At 42.0% G+C, this 16782-nt stretch overlaps 1 protein-coding gene across 4 annotated transcripts in view; it reads left to right on the top strand.

The window, feature by feature from the left end:
* The window catches only part of ARHGAP18 (Rho GTPase activating protein 18), a 219720-nt gene that overhangs the window by 154132 nt on the left and 48806 nt on the right, over positions 1 to 16782 (top strand). For all 4 annotated transcript variants that reach the window (XM_084776805.1, XM_084776808.1, XM_084776806.1 and 1 more), the window contains exons 4-5: positions 3446 to 3509; positions 10472 to 10650. In XM_084776805.1, coding sequence (XP_084632931.1) covers positions 3446 to 3509; positions 10472 to 10650 — 243 coding nt within the window. The remainder of the gene's footprint in view (positions 1 to 3445; positions 3510 to 10471; positions 10651 to 16782) is intronic.

The following is a 16782-nucleotide window of genomic DNA, read 5'->3' as shown; positions in this document are numbered from 1 at the left end:
ATTCAAGGAAATCATCGGGTGGGTAACAAACAGATTCTCGAATACTGGTTATAATGACAACAGGAACGGTAGCAATTGCTGCCACCGCTGCTGTGCTAACTGCTTTACCTGTCTGGTGTCACTGAGTCCGTACCCGCAGCTGTTCTATGGGTGAGGCGGTCTCATTTCCACCCAGTGGCTGAGGCTCATAGACTTTAAGTAACTTGTTCAATGTCCCGTAGATTCCTAGCCCAGTTTTGTCTGACTTGAAAGCCCCCTCTCTCCTGCTGTATTCCCACTTCCAGACATGCCTGTGATATTAACTTGAGAATCCACTTATAGCATAAGCAAAAGGCAACAAAACACTTCACGATTCTTCATCAAGAGCAGAATGGAAGAGCTTGTATTTAAGGCACTTTTGTTGTTATATAGAGAGCCTTCCCTTTTTGCAATTATTTCGCTCTTCTGCAGAAGTCCTTTCAGTTGCAGGCTGTTACTCTGCTTGCGTGGCCAACTGCGGATCAAGTTCAACCCATTTACAGGAATTCCGGTGTCACTAGATTGCCCCGGGCACTTGCATATGTTCCGTGCTTGCTTACTACCCAGTGGTTATTTGGGGCATCTACCAGTGCTGAAGGATGGAACTAGGTTTCCAATTAGAAGTAAATGTTGAGGATATACAATATGACATTTCCTTCCTAATTAAAGAGCATTGCCCCCTCCCCAGCCCTGTCCACTAAGAAAGCTCAGAGTAAGTGAAAAGCAGAAATGGACAGAGAGCTGAATCATAGCAAAATATATGGTGTGAGATTCTTCCTAGTATCGAGGACGGTGTTGCTACTTGGTGCTAGAAGAAACTCTTTTTTCCAGCAAATTCCTGGAAATGCCTAACCCATGTGCTTTTGAATCTAAGATAACTGGTGGCTTTTATTATCTGCTGGTCTCATTAAGAGTGACATAATACAAGCAAATTAAGATAATGTTTTCTTTTGCTGGATACCTTTAATTGAAATACCACCATCTTTTAGAAGACGACTCCCACCTCTCTCCTTCCCCTTCCCTCACCCCCATCCCTTAAGCATCCATCTTTGTGGTTCTGCTATTCTGGGGGTAAATGTGTATTCAGCTTTTCTAGTGGCCATACTTAAACATGAAGCCTGTGCTGACACCAGGAAATGTAATGCCTAAATGCATCCGTCTACATGCCTATCTTCAATTCCTAGTGCAAACAGTCTGACCACACACTCCAAATATACATCCATATGTAAGATTGGAATCCCTGGCTGCGTTCCCCGCGCCATGGAAGGCTAACTCTGCAGGTACGGGGAAGGAGAACGTTGTATTGCAACCAACTAAGGTATATATACCTTTGGCCATGCCAGTGTCTCTGCTGTGACTTGTCATTGTCTTGAGTACTGTAGGGCTCTAAGCCATATGTTAATGAGTTAGGACACGAGCCCTAGTGCTTCTTGTAAAACTGCGTGTGATAGAGAAGAGTTTTGTAGATAACAGTTTGCGGTTGATTGTGCTGTGAGGGAAATAGAAGGGCTAGTTTCTGACTGTAGAGATACGGAATCCAGCACAGTGATTAATAAAAGTAATTCATTTAAATAGGTCTCTTTGTATGGTTGGCCTAGACTCCCTTTCCTCATCCCAAAGACTATGCAGAGCTTTATCTGGTGTCAGTTCCGGCTCACCATGACACCCCTGAAAGTATCACGGCTCACGACACCAATCCCTTTATAGAAAGAAACGATTTCCTTTCATATATCACTGCTTACTGCTAGTTTGGCAATCAGTTTCAACTTATCTCACATCTCTTCCTTAAACAACTCATTTTGTGTGTAGACAGTTGTATATATATGGGTTTGTGCACATGTGTGAGAGGCCAGAGGTCCACACTGAGTGTCATCCGTAATCACTCCCCACCTTATCTTTAGAGATAGAGTGTTTCACTGAAGGCAAAGCTAACCAGTGTGGCTAGACTGGCTGGCCAGAAAGCTTGAGGAAGCCACCTGTCTCACCCAGATGCAAGCTGCCCTACCCATGTTTACAAGCATGCTGGGTTTGAGCTTGGGTCTTTGTGTTTGTGTGGCAGTCACATTACTCTTTGAGCTATCTCACATTTAAGTTTGCCTTCTCTTTCTTTGTTTGCTTATCTATTTATTAGAAACAAAGTTTCACTTTGTAGCCCATTATAGCCTTGAATCCATTATGTCGTCAAGTTGGTCTCCAACTCCTGAGAATCCTACTGCCTCAGTCTCCAGAGTGCCTAGAATACAAGCATGAGCTACCATACTTGGCTGGTCATTTTTTTTTTTTTACTTCTTAAGGATTTTTATTTTACTTCTAATGTGTTAGGTAGTACTCTTGTTTGATAATAGAATTATTGAGCCAAGATTCACATGCCATATGATCACCTGGTAAAGCATGGAACTCAGCCTGAGAATGATTGGTTTGTGATGCAGGGCAGGTGACAGAGTAAAAAACTGTATCAACACAACACAGTACAATAAGAACAACAACAACAACAACAACAACAACAACAACAACAACAACAACAACAAAAATCGAGCCATTTTCTTCACTTGTTTAGTCACTACTTAGCTGCTCATGTTTTAGTAAGTAACTCCCCCATATACTTATGCAAAAGACTCTAATTAAACTTTGCAGGTGACCACCCCGCCCCAATAGATGTAAAAGTAAGAGGACACTTGTTTGGAACAAGGAGAGATTCCAGGAGAGTAAAGGGGGAATAAGAGAAGGCTAAGAGGAGTATTGAATATGAACAAAATGTATGCATCTGTGAATTTATTAAAATTTTGTTAAACAATAACAAAAGAGGCATGTGATCCAGTGATTTCTGTCACCACTACAGTCAACTATAATATTTTTTTATTGCATGCCCCACAAAGAAAGCTCACACCCATAAATTATTGCTTCCTATATGGTCTTGAATATTCAGGTAAACATGGATTTTAGGGTCTCTGTGATTTCCCTGTTCTGGATTTTTCATATAAATGGAATCATAACACACATGGCTCTTTGTGACTGTTCCTCTCACATAGCATAATATTTTCAGAGTTCACTGATGTTGAAGCATGTTTTTGGACTTTCTGTTTTTGTTTTGTTACTAAATACTATGCCATGGTGTGAGTACAGCACATATGTTCTCTCATCACTGGATATTGGTTAACATTTCTTCTTCATCTAGATATTGGTGTTTCTGATAACAGGGACACTTTTGACATCTTTCCTGTTCCCAGTTGTGCATGGTATGTGTCTCCGGCTATGAGGAATCACACACTTGTTGGGCAATTGTCTATGATCATAACCATGGCACTTCGCTTCCTCACTGTGACTGTTTAGGTCTAAGTATGTTTCTTGTTATAATGAGATTATTTACAACACCATCTTATCTAGTTGTGAGTTTGAGATGGCTAAGTGGCTCCTTTTCTGTGTTTAGTCTCCAGATGGCTCGGAATTGCAGTCAGTCAGAACAAATGAAAGCAACTGCCAAGGAAAAGACGGTATGTTTGAACTGTGCTCTTAATTATTCAATTATTCCTTTTAATTACTAAATAAATACTTATAACTCTGACATATTACCTTAAATTATACTAAGCAACTTCTATTAAATACTAATGTAAGGTAAACATAGATAAATGCATGATTCTGAACAGAACTGGCCTTTATCATTTTTATGTATATTTTCATCTGATCTGAATTTACATATATGTCTTCATGAATGTACATCATTTCCAAAGTAGCACGCAGAGCTTTTTGCTTCATTCAGTCTATTCAAGACTTCCACCTGGTCGGTACTGTTCTCAATCCATTTTTCAGATGAGAGAACTGAGGTTTAGACCTGGAAAGCTATGTTGTTTTAAAACAAAATCCCAATCATTCTATTTTACCAATAGAGACTTAGGAGCCAGATGCTGGGGTGAAAACCTGCTAGCTCAGAGAGGCAGAGAAAACACCTAGCTGACCGTCGTACTCAGCTCATGTCCCAATGCAAAAGGCTCAAAAGGCTTACTAGCTCAACTGACAGACCATGAGGAGAAGGTCAAACCCCCCAAGGCCAAAGACTTGCCAGCTCAAAGCCCCAAAAGCCAAAGGCCAAGGAGCTGAGGCGCTCAAGAGCTAGAGAGCTAAAAGCCCCTTCTACTTCTACATGCTGTCTTATATACCCCTCAACTCAAAGACTCTCCCATTCTTTAATTCCTCTCAGCTGCTTTCTTGTTCTGCCTCTTGACCTAGGATTAACTTTATTAAATCCTGTGTTCAGAAAGTTCTTGGATCTTGGAGTAAAGGTGTGTGCTAAGGATGGCTGAACCACACCTTAATCACCTGTTTACAGTAAACGAAGTTCTTGGATAAAAGGTGTGTGTTAGGGCTCAAACACGCCAAACAAAAGACAGGTTTTACAGCTCACAATCTCTGTGGTAACAATGGCGCCAAATATTCTACAACAAAGCCACGTTCCCTATACCATGCCTCTGGTATGTGGAGTTATGCACCGTTCATGAAACATAAGCTCCAAATTCATAATGACCTTATTTTCAGAAATTTTAGAGAAACCTGTAAGAAATAGAGATTTTTGAAGCTGATTATAATTCTCCTTTTCATGCCTTTGTCACATTAAACATCTATTTCAGAGATGAAATTGAAATTAAAATGAAAACAAAGATTCAATTAAGCACCACTAAGAAAAAGTTTGCAGCTATTGTGTTTACAAGAAGAGAAAATGTTCAAGCTAAAGCTTGTTGTCTAGTTCCTTAACAACAAACACTTGACATGGATGAACTGTACATGTATGGTCTCCACTGTAGGCATCTGAGGCATCTGTGCATGAGAGTGGCAGGGGCTCAGAGTGAAGAGGACCAACCGGAAGTGCTCTCAAGCTTCCTCTGGGAACCACTCATTAGGACAAGGTTGTACAGGATGTTTTAGAAATCTGAGAGCATGTTATCATCTTTATTTATTCAGAATTTTCTCAGTACTTCTCTCCTGTACCTGTATCTAAAAAATGAAGGCATGCAGTACACACATATGTATATGGACATCATAGGTCTGAGCACATGCATATGTATGTGAGCATCATGAATCTCAACACATACATATGTGTATGAACAGTGTGAGTCTAAGCACACACACGTGTATATGAACACCATAAGTCTGAGCAGACATACATGTATTTGAACATCATGAGTGTGGGGACACATACATGTATATAGACATCATGAGTCTGAGCATACAGACATGTATATGAACATCATGAATCTGAACACACAAACATGTATATGAACACCAAGAGTGTGAGCACTCATATGTATATGAACTTCACACATCTCAGTACACACACACACACACACACACACACACACACACACACACACACACACACTTTTTTCTTCCTTTTTCGGAGGCGTCTGTAGCTACATGCCTTTTTATCAATGAACTGTTGGGTATTTCCTCCTGTCTGCGTGCCAGCAGACACTGAAGTGGCAAGCAGGCTGGCAGTGCCAGCTCTGGTCTGCTGGAGGGATGGGTCCTTAGGGGGACAGATGAGTCTTTTGTGCCAGTGTCAATATGCTTTGGGGAAGAGTGGCTGCCAGTTGTTTAACAGACAGTGAGGAAAACATTGTCCTTTCTTCATGTTTCCCTCTCTTGCCAGACATCATAACGGAGGCTCTATCAACAAAGTTTCTAAGAGACAAGCCCATTGTCTGAGCAAGCGCTTTCAGGCTGCTATTGCTGTGGGCAAGGGAGATAGGTGGTGACAAACCTGTGGCCTGATTTATATCTTTGTCTGCTGGAAGGCTGAGCAGCAGGGATCAAGCTGCCAGGCAAGTCACCAGGTGGCTGCTCTCCCTGCCTGGGAATGTCCCACTCGTTTGCATATCAGTGAACTAATGGTATTTCGAGCACATTAGGAAGTTCAGAAAGAAACTGTACCAGTTTTTTTTATTTTATTTGTTTTTGTTGTTGCTGTCACTGTGACAAAACACTAATCAAAGCAGCTTGAAGGAAGCAAGAGTTCACTTGGCTTCCATGTTTATCATGCAGGGAAGCCGAAGCAGGAACTCTAAGCAGAGACCATAGGGGGTTGGCAATTTGGGACTGGTGCCCAGGTTCATGTGAAGCTACGTTTCTTACGCAACTTGCCAAGTGACTGCACTGCCAACAGCAGGCAGACCTGTCCCCCATCGGTTAGCAGTCCAGCAAGTGCCCCACAACCATGCCCACAGCCATGTGATGGAGGCAATCCCACTAGTCAGGTTCCCTCTTCCCAAGTGTTTGGCTGACAGACAAGGCTGGCCATCACCTGTGTGCAAGGAACATTACCTGGCGGTTCTGTAAAGTAAGGCTGGTTCTGGTTCAAATCGGAACACCCGAGTGTCAGTCTAACCTAAATGTTTTCCCCCCACTTGAGTTCTTATTTCATTCTAAACTATGAATTCTGGGGCGGGAGAGATGGCTGAGCGGTTAACAGCACCCTGGTTCCATCCACAGCATGCACAACCATCTGTGGCATCAATTCCAGGGAAGCTAACAGCCTCTTCTGGTCTCTTCTGGCCACTGCATGCATGTGGTGCACAGACATGTATACAAAAGAGCAATGCATATAGAGCATGAGAAATAGACCTTTAAATTTTTTAAATTAAAAATCGATAGACTTTGAATATTGCAAGTATTGTCATATTGCCCATTAATCCCATTAATCCACTTTCTTCACTTTTCATAAAACTATGTGACTCTATGAAAGGCCCGGTATTTGTATTTATTTAGAAATGTTATTACACTAATATTTAAAAATTTTTCATACTGATCTGTCTATTTTTAGTTTTAATTTTTTTAAATAAAAATATGCCTGTATATTTTGGGCAGCTGGGCAATTTCTTAAAAGTAATTATAGTAACCTAGACCTGTTCCCTTCTTCAAGACCAGATGAAAGGGCTAGAGAGACGGTTCAATCAGCAAACTGCTTGCAAGTAAAATGTTTGCCTTGGGAGCATATGAGGACTGGGGGTGATTCCTAAAACCTATGTGAAAAGCTAGGCACACAGATGCTTGCTATCTCCCCACATACATGTGTACATATCTGTGAGTCTATCTACACAAATGAATGCAGAGAGAGGGAAGGAGGGAGGGAGGGAGGGAGGGAAAATAGACTAAAGAAATTATATGCACTGGAGAGGTCTAGACAGTTGGGTGCCTGGGCGTGCTGCCCTCCTAGATTAACCTACTTGTTGAGTCTAGGCCAGTGACCCCAGGCCACTTGTCTCAAGAGTGAGGAGGACAGTGCTGGATGAATGACACCTGAGGTTTTCCTCTAACCGCCACATACGTGTGTACACATCTGTGAGTCCAAATCCACAAATGAATGAACAAATGTATACGCGCTCAAATCCTGCATTGCAGCACACACATATACACACATACACTCACACATAGGCACACGTACATGCCCATGAACACACACATATACTCACACACATACACACAAACATACGTACACCACACATACAGGCATACACATGCACACAAACACATGAACACACACATATACACATACTTACACATACAAATACACAACACATGCATGCACTCACACACACACAAACACACGAACACACGAACACACGCAAGCATGGGCACAGGCACACGTGCACACAAACACACAAAAAGGAAAAGAAATTATATTATTTACATTTTCGGACTTAATGAGCAAGCAATTTATCTCAATATTTACCTTTAAAATCTCTGCGAATGATAGGTCCATCTTTTTTTTTTTTTCTCCTGGCCAAGTTACTGACTTTCTCTTAGCAGTGATCACCAGTCCCTGCAGTTAGTGTCCTGTAAGCCCCACTCTCACCCCCTGCCCTGTGAACTTGATTTCACATTTGAAGTTTTGTGAACTTTGTGGGGGTTTTTTGTTGTTGTTGTTGTTGTTGTTGTTTTTTGCTTTTTGTTCTTGTTGCCATGTTTTCTGGAGAAACCAATTTGTTTTAAGTGTGTTCTGAATGACTCGGTTTTGGATTCAGCTCATCATATTTATTTGGGTATGCATGAGGATGATATTATTGTAACTGACATCAAAGCATTGAAGAGAATCATTTTTAAATTCTCGTCCACTGACATCCAGCAGCTGAGAGTAGCTTCTAATTTACAAAAATGGCTAATCATTTTTTTTTCTTCTCACTGAATGGTTTCCTAGGAAACCAATAATGTATTCACAGAAAAACATATAACCGTATAAACTAATGGGAAAATAAAATTAATTTTTGTTTTGACATTTATGATAATAGTTTAAAAATTAATCATAAAGGTGATTAAGTATTCTACTTAAAATTGTCTTAGAGTGTTGAAAAACACAAATATAACTTAGATGAGAGCAGATAATACCACCATTGAGCTTTCGGGTTTTTTAACTGGGGGTATGAGAGAGGTACATTTGGCTTGCCCGAGATTGCCCAAGAGGCAGCGGGCTCACACTGAAAACTGAGGCTTTCTGTAGGTCTCAGTTTAGCTATAGAGAAACACAAGAACAAAGGCCAGACCGTTCTAGCTAAGAGCTCCCTACGACTGCAACTATGTTGCTGCATGCTCATGAGGCTCTCTTTGCTTGTTTGGTGGAAACGCCTAAGACTGGATTCATATTTAAACCTTAATTTTGTCTTGACTGAAACAGAAGCTCTTCTGAGCAGCAGGCTTTAGATGGTATTGCCCTGGATTTCTGACCTGAGCTTATTAGATCTTTAAAATGAACCTTTCTTGTATCCACTTTGTTTTACAACGTGCAATATTAGTAGACAAACGCACAAAGCACCTGTAATTTGTTTTGTTATTGTTTGAGACAAGGTTTCATTTTGCTCAGTCAGGAATGTATATCACTGTTTGGACTGGAGGCATGTACCACCATTCCCAGGTGTCAGTTTATTTATTTTATGTTTATTCATTTATTTACAATTATTTACTATTGTAAATTATTTATTTATTGTGTATGTGTATGATATGTCTGTTTGTATGTATATGTGTTTGTGTGTCTGTGTATGTATGTATGCATGTGTGTGTGTAGACATACACATGCTATGGTGCTCATGTTGAGGGGTTAGAGAACAATTTTTTTCTTTTGTTTTGTTTTAAATTTATTTATTTATTCACTTTACATCCCAATCGTGGCTCCCTCCTTCCCTCTTCCCTCCATCCCTCTTCGGTCCATTACCCCTCAGACCAGGGGAACCCTCCTCTCTCTAACCCGCCCCAGCACATCAAGTCGCATCAGGACTGAGCACGTCCTGTTCCACTGTGGCCAGGCAGCCGCACAAGGGCGAAGTGATCGAAAAGCAGGCAACAGAGTCCATGTCAGGGACATCCCCCAGCTCCCTTACTAGGTGACCCACATGACGCCTGAGCTGCCCATTGGCTACATCTATGTAGGGTCCTAGGTCCAGTCTATACATGGTCCTTGATTGGTGTTTCAGTCTCCATGAGGTCCCCTGGGCCTAGGTTAGTTGTCTCTGTTCATCTTCTTGTGGAGTTTCTGTCCCCTCTGGCTCCCTGTGGCAGTAAAGGCACTGTGCAGTTGAAGATGACCTTGATTTCTTAGCTTACCTTAAGAGTCACAGGGACAGGCCACCATGCCAGACTGTCCCCTTCTCAGTTCGCAGCATCTTATTATGAGTCACAGGTGGGCAGCGAGTAGCAGTCCGAGTGCTCATGCCAGGAGTTTTCTAAAGTGAGATGTACAAAAGCCAAAGATTTACCAAGGAAAATTAGAAGTGTTTTCCTCCTTTCTGGTAGCTGTTGTTTTTACCAAGGAAAAAAATTTCAACGTTATTACTACCTAGAGGATGAGCAGCAGGCAAAATAAAAAAGCCCAAACAAAACGCAGAAATGCTGATGCAAGTCCACACAGCACAGGAGTCAACCCTGGTGGAAGGGGGGATCTTTATGCTCCTCGACAGACTCAGCTACGAAGCCAGTCGTTTCTTGTACCAGGTGCCTCCTGATCCGTCTTTCTGAGGGATGGGTCCTTGGCATCAGTTGTTGTTTTGGAATTTTTGCCATGGTACATAGGTAACATTCCAGAGCATTCCAGGGTGTGGAGGAGGGCTGCCTCTGCATGTGTTCCACTCTGGAGAAGTTAAAGGAAGGCACGAGGCAGAGGTGATGAAGCCCGCCTCTCGCTCTCTTGCTTTTAGTTTCTCCGTGCAGAATAAAGCAACATGTGCATCTCAGAAGCTTTATGAGACTTTTGAGTTGCATGCCTTCCAGCAGGCTTCAGAAGGTACACCCAGGCTACAAACTGTGACCACAAGGAATCCACAGTTGAACCCCCCAGTTCACCAGTCACCTCCCAGCTCTTCTTCCATAAGCCATTGGTACAATTCCTTGTGTAAACATTATTAAATGTGGTTAACATATTAGAAGGTTTATTTAAACACAAGGCTTGCAGTTGAGTTGTCTTTTTTTTTTATCTTAGACCAGGCATCTAGTGGGGGTGTTGACAACCAGGAGCTGATCCCAAGGATGCCTGAGGACACGCCTGCCTCTGAAAAGGACATCAACCTGGAGGTGTCATTTGCGGAGCAAGCTGTCAATCAGAAAGAGCTCAGTAAGGAAAGGATGGAGAAGACCCGAGGCAAGGATGCCTCTTTGCCCGTATGTAATACACAGTCAGATGCCTCTGAAAGAACCTCTTTTGAACAAGCTTCGCATTTTTAAAATTTAGAATTCACGGGAAAGTTGAAGGCACAACATAACAAGTATTATCTTGCCATCAACAGTTAATTGGACAGTTATTAATATTTTTCTAACCTTTCTTTCTGTATCTATCAGGATGTACACTATTTTGACAGGTACAAACTCACTTTGTATTGTGAGGTTTTCAAGGCCATTCAAAACAGAGTTGGAGCTGGAGAAATGGCTCAGTGGTTAAGAGCACTGGCTGCTCTTTGAGGAGCAGTGGGTTTGATTTCCAGCACCCGCATAGAGGCTCAGTCATGTGTAACCCCAGTTTCAAGGGATCTGATCCCCTCTTTTCATATCTGTGGGTACCAGGCATACACACATCGTTGGTGCACAGACATGCATTCTGGGCTTTGAGAAACACTGATTTTCTAATCATGTTGTCCTTGCTACATTAGTTGGCAGCAGTATGCCTCAGTAATTGGTAGCTCTCCTTTCAGCTTTGTTTTTTTGTTTTTGTTTCTTTGGGTTTTTTGTTGTTGTTGTTGTTTGTTTGTTTTGTTTTTCAAGGCAGGGTTTCTCTGTGTAGCCCTGACCGTCCTGGAACTCTCTTTGTAAACCAGGCTGGACTCAAACTCACAGAGATCCACCTTTTTCTTTTCAGCTTTGCGTGCCACTACAGACCTCCTGACTTTTTCATTTAGCATTTATTAGATATTATAACATGCCTTCGATGGTCCGAGTTACACAGCCCTGACCCCCTTGCCTGGTGTGGGCCTGTGGCTGGCTCCTACGCTGTTCCATCGTGCCCTCCTCCTCCTTTCTCCCCGTCAGTCTCTGGTACAGGACGTTCCAGGCTCACCTTGTCACTTTCTCCCTCTCAGACATGAAAGCAGCTGGTTCTTAAAGAAACTGGTTCCTTTTAGCAACAAATGGCATTTGAGACCTGAGCCTTCTGTACAGAGTGTTCTCCCTGCTGTGAGTGCCTTGTATTTTTTTTTCATACATTTTAGAGCAAAAGCTAAAAAGAGAAATATAACAAACTTCTAGAGGCTTACCACACAACCACAGCCCTCATTAACGTGGCAATTCCCAACACCTGCACATCAGTGCTCACCTTCCTGGCCGGTGTTATTTTGAAACACGTGTCTGAATGCTGGTTATCATCTGTAAAGGTTTGTATTACAAACCAAGCAAACAAAAAAACCCAAAAGCCCAGAGGTTTAAAAACCTGCACACCCGCGCTATTACTATACCTTTAAAATATCAACAAGTTTTAATCTCAAACACCCAGTTTCCAGATTTCAAATTGTGTCACAGTTATCATGACTGTTTGTAAAGTTTGAGAGTCATGGTCCGAATAAAATCCACTGCATTTGGATGAGATGACATTTAGACACTTGGACTACCCGTCTTCTCCTCATTTTCCCCTATTCTTCCATTCTTCTGTGTCTTCTTCTGCTTTCTCACTTACCTTAACACCTCTCTCTCCCTCCCTCCCTCCCTCCTCCCTCCCTCTCTCTCTCTCCCTCTCTCTCTCCCTCTTCTCTGTTTCTATCATTTTACTATTTACCCATTTTCCCACCTGTCTTTTGTTGTTCTGTGCTCCCTAAGTTCTTCAAAGTTTGTTTGTTTGTGTCACATGCATATGCATGTTGCACATATGTGTGTGTATATGTGTATACATGAGCATGTGTACAAGTATGTGCATGTGCATGTGGAGGTCTGAGGGTAGATGTTGGGAATCTTCTCTCTCTTTCTTTCTTTCTTTCTTTCTTTCTTTCTTTCTTTCTTTCTTTCTTTCTTTCTTTCTTTCTTTCTTTCTTTTCTTTTTCCCCCTAGATGGAGCTTTTTTGTGTGTAACCCTGGCCATCCTGGAGCTTGCTTTGTAGACCAAGCTGGCCTTGAACTTAAGAGATTTTCCTGTCCTTGTCGCTGACAGCACTAGGATCAAAGGTGTGGGCCATCAGCACCCTTTAGGATTTTTTTAAAAGTCCCTCTTTCACCTTAATTATTGCTGCTACAGGATCTTTACATCAAACTCAGGGCTTGCTGAAGCAGCTAATCTGGCTAGCCATCTTGCTGGGAGGAGCCCCACCTCTGCCTTTAGGGCCTTGGATTCTAAGGAAGTCCTCGCACACACCCAGGGGTTCTCTGTTCCTTACTCTTGTTCCACCAGTGCCTTAACTGCTATGCCACCTCCCAGTCCTGTCCTCCAAAGTGAATTGAAAGAACCTTGTTAAATTCTGGTGAATCTCACCCTCTGACTCCTTCTGGTCTCTTAGTGTAGTTTCATTTCTTCTATGGATTTATAAACCAGTTGGCATCAGTTACACTGAATTTAGTTCCTGGGTTTGACTTGGTCTAGATACTTTAGCTATGCGGTCATGTGGTCTTTATAGGGGATTATCTGTGTTATCTTTTTGTGTGTGTGTGTAATTAAAGCTGTGGTTCAGAGCCATACCCGACTCCATTAATTTGTTAATGAGCCAAAAGGATGAAGTTCTAATATTTTCTTCTTTTTAATTTATCATTCTGGGTGTTTACTTTAAGAAAAAAATTATCCAAGATGGTTACTTTTCCCTCTTATGTAAGTTTTCACTTCTTATTTTTGCTTCCTTGGCATCTGTTATCAGTGACCAATTCATGTCTGTGTGTGTTTGTAGGAATGGCATGTTAGCCCAGGGGCTCATACATGTTTAATGATACCTTAGGAAAATCTCTCAGAGCTTATGTAGTGTATTTTCTGCTCAAGATTTAAAAGTGTCTCTACTTGCAAGCATCCACAGTTCCATTTAGTAGAAGCAAAGATTTCTATCTGTGGGCAGGATTCTAGAAGCGTACAGTTCTCTGGGCTGGTTATCCCTTGGAAGCCCTTTTCAGGTGGGGGTGGGGGGATGTGGGTTTTTTTCTTCTTTCTTCCATGCTTTGAATTTTCCACTGTCAGAAACACTCACTTTAAAAAAAAAATTATTATTCTACGTTAACGTTAACATAAAATTCTCAGAATGCCAGCACTGACCAGACTCTTTTTCTCTAGCCATTTGGGATAGATCCCCAAAGGGGACTTGATAGTAAAGTTCCTGAGCTGAAGCTTTTCGGGTGCTTATGCCACTGACGGCAATATCAGCTCAGGTTAATTTGCTTTGCTTTATTCTCAATTTTTAAAGGTTGCTTTCTTCAAATACTATTTTATTTTGTAAGAGTATGAAATAGTTACATGACCCAACAGGCAAATATAAATCAAAGTAAAATAAGTCTAGCTTTTATCATTGACCACCTTGTCAGACCCTCCTTTTAGAGAACCTTTTTTGATTTTATTATTTTAAACTGCTTATATTTTTATGTGACGAGTGTTTTACATACATGAATTGTGTGTGCACCATGTGTGTGCCTGGTGCCCACACAGTCAGAGGATACTGTAGAAGTCCCTGGAGGTGGAGTTACAGATGGCTATGAGCCACTGTGTAGGTGCTGAGAACTGAAGCCTGTACCCTTTGAAAGAGAGCAAATGCTCTTACCTGGAGTCATTTCTCTAGTCCCAGACAGCCCTTTTTGTTTTAATATTGTTTTCTCTGTTTTTCTACATGAGCCCACTGCTCATGTTTTCCTGCATATTGGTTTTATTTTGTGTTATTTTTCAGAGATCCTAACATAAAAATGGGAAGACATACTTCCCATTTCCTTTTCTAGATACTTCCCATTTCCTTTTCTGGATGCTTCCCATATCCTTTCCTGGATGCTTCCCATTTCCTTTCTTGGATGCTTTCCATTTCCTTTCCTGGATACTTCCCATTGCCTTTCCTGGATGCTTCCCATTTTCTTTCCTGGAGCTTCCCATTTCCTTTTCTCTTCTCTATCACAGAGCAGTGATTTACTGAAGCAGCCCTTAGTGAGAGACACCACATTATTCCCAAGGCTCCTCATAAGTTTTGAGGGATCTGTTTTCAGTGCTTAATGGGGAAAGTAAAGGAGTTTTCAAATTTTGGCCTAAAGCAATGACCCTACCCCCATGTTCCCCTTAAGAAGAGTAAAACTCCCAGTGTGGGGCACTCCTCATCACAGAGTAAGGAAAGCCTTGAAGCTATCAGAGGGGAGACTATCTTAAAATAAAGGTATTATTGATTTTTAAGTTTGTCACCCCAAACAATGAAATGAAATATAATTAATCTCCTTTTAATCGTTTGAGAGACAAAAGTCTGTCTGCCATTTATTTTTTCTACCAAGTCCATTTGTGTTTGACTCCCTTCTTGATTTTGTTCATGTTGTGCCCCGAGTTATGAAATAACTTTTCTTTGTCCACCTTCTGCTGTTTCGTGCTTACCTGGGGAACCTTTGTTTGCCCTGTGAGAGCTCACTTTTGCTTGGCTCTGAACTGCTAGTCTATAAAATACTGGAAAGCACCTTTTCAATAAGCAGAACGGTGCTTTTGGTGACTGCCACTCATCTCTGTATTTGCACCTGCCCATGTCTATAACCTTGGTGCAGACATGCCTGCTATGCGTGGGCATGTTGTATGGTTCCTGCAGATCCTTAGCAGGGCTGATGCAGTGAATGGTAGCTGGTGCCACGCTGAAGCAGGTGTCTAAACAGAACCTTAAGTTGTTCCAATTTGTCACTGCACTTCTCTTCCCCTGTAAATAAACAGTGGGCTTTATGTAATGAGCCGCTCTCTGGTGACCTCATTTCTTAGTCACTTCCCTTTTCATACAGCACAGAGCAGTCTCTGTAAACTCTTTACGGTCTCACAGTTGACTCACATTTCTTCTCTTCCATGTGGAGATCTTTCAAGTTGTAGCCATTTGCAAATGTAGCTCCTACACATCGTGTGCATGTCATACATAGTCCGGGAATGACGCTCTGGAGTATTCGCTCATTCCTCAAGTGATCTTCGTGATGTAGATACTAGTTTTAAAATGTGCCAACAAGTTAGGTGATGTGGCATGCTAGGGCCCGACTCTGTGAGCAACTTCTGCTAGAGTGGGAGGGGTTGATGTGTAAGGGAGTCAAGTTCAACATTACTAATAAAGTCCCTAAGACACGCCCCCCAACACCTGCCCTACTTCACAGCCTACAAAAGAAGATAAGGCACTTTATTCTTGCTAAAACCTCCCTGTTTCCTCTCTTAGCCAAGGGACTGAACCATCCAGTCTATTCTCTCTCTCTCTCTCTCTCTCTCTCTCTCTCTCTCTTTCTCTCTCTCTCTCTTTCACACGCGCGTATGCACACAGAAAATGACAGGAAACTTCATAAATATTTAAGGGGCCTCTATGAATTAAACATTGGGATAAAGAACCAATTCCTTTATTAAGCACAATGTTTAAATAAATAAATAAATAAACAAGCCCATGACATATATTGCTAGGTAAATGAAATGTTTGTACTAATGACATTTCAGGTTTCTCTAAACATTTACCTTTGGTAATACTTTTATATAACTATATTACATGTCTTATTAGACCCAACACGACTGATATTAATGAAACACTTGAACTGTTGGTTTTTAAACATGTAAGTGGGCAGATACGGTTCAGCTGTTCTGAGAACAAAGCCATGAACAGAAGTTGAGATCCGTGTGTGAGAAAAATGGGTCCTGTGTTTTTGTGGGTTTGAGAAGTAAAGCCTGAGGCTGCTGGTGTGGCTCAGGGACAGGTGCTTGCCCTGCATGTGCAAGGCCAAACATTGCCTTTAATAAATGAAAGCTCAGGAACCATGACAGGTTATCAGAGAACACAGAGGATCCTGAGAAGAACGGGTGCAGTGTACAGGGGCACTTGGCTGGTGGAGGCAGGGGGACTTTGAACGTGTGTTCTGTCCGGGCTACAAAGAGAGACTGACTCAAAAAACCACCAGAAGAGCGCTGTGCTTGCCCTCTCTGTGTCAGGGGTGCGGGGGTTGTCTTCACTAGCCTGTGGCAGAGCACCCGAAGCATGGCAAGCCACAGACATGCTGGGGCTGTGGAGGTGATCATCATGTAGCCCTGCCCTTGAGGGCCTCACTTTCCTCTCTCCACCTAGACTGTCCCTACCTGGCTGTTGGATGAGGAAATGGAGTAGGACAGGAAAGTTGCATGATGTCATTTTCTTTTTTCTTTTTTTGAAATGT

The sequence above is a fragment of the Acomys minous genome (assembly GCF_964271855.1).
Source record: "Acomys minous genome assembly, chromosome: 3".
Classification (NCBI taxonomy): domain Eukaryota; kingdom Metazoa; phylum Chordata; class Mammalia; order Rodentia; family Muridae; genus Acomys; species Acomys minous.
This window is presented reverse-complemented; position numbering and strand designations above follow the sequence as displayed.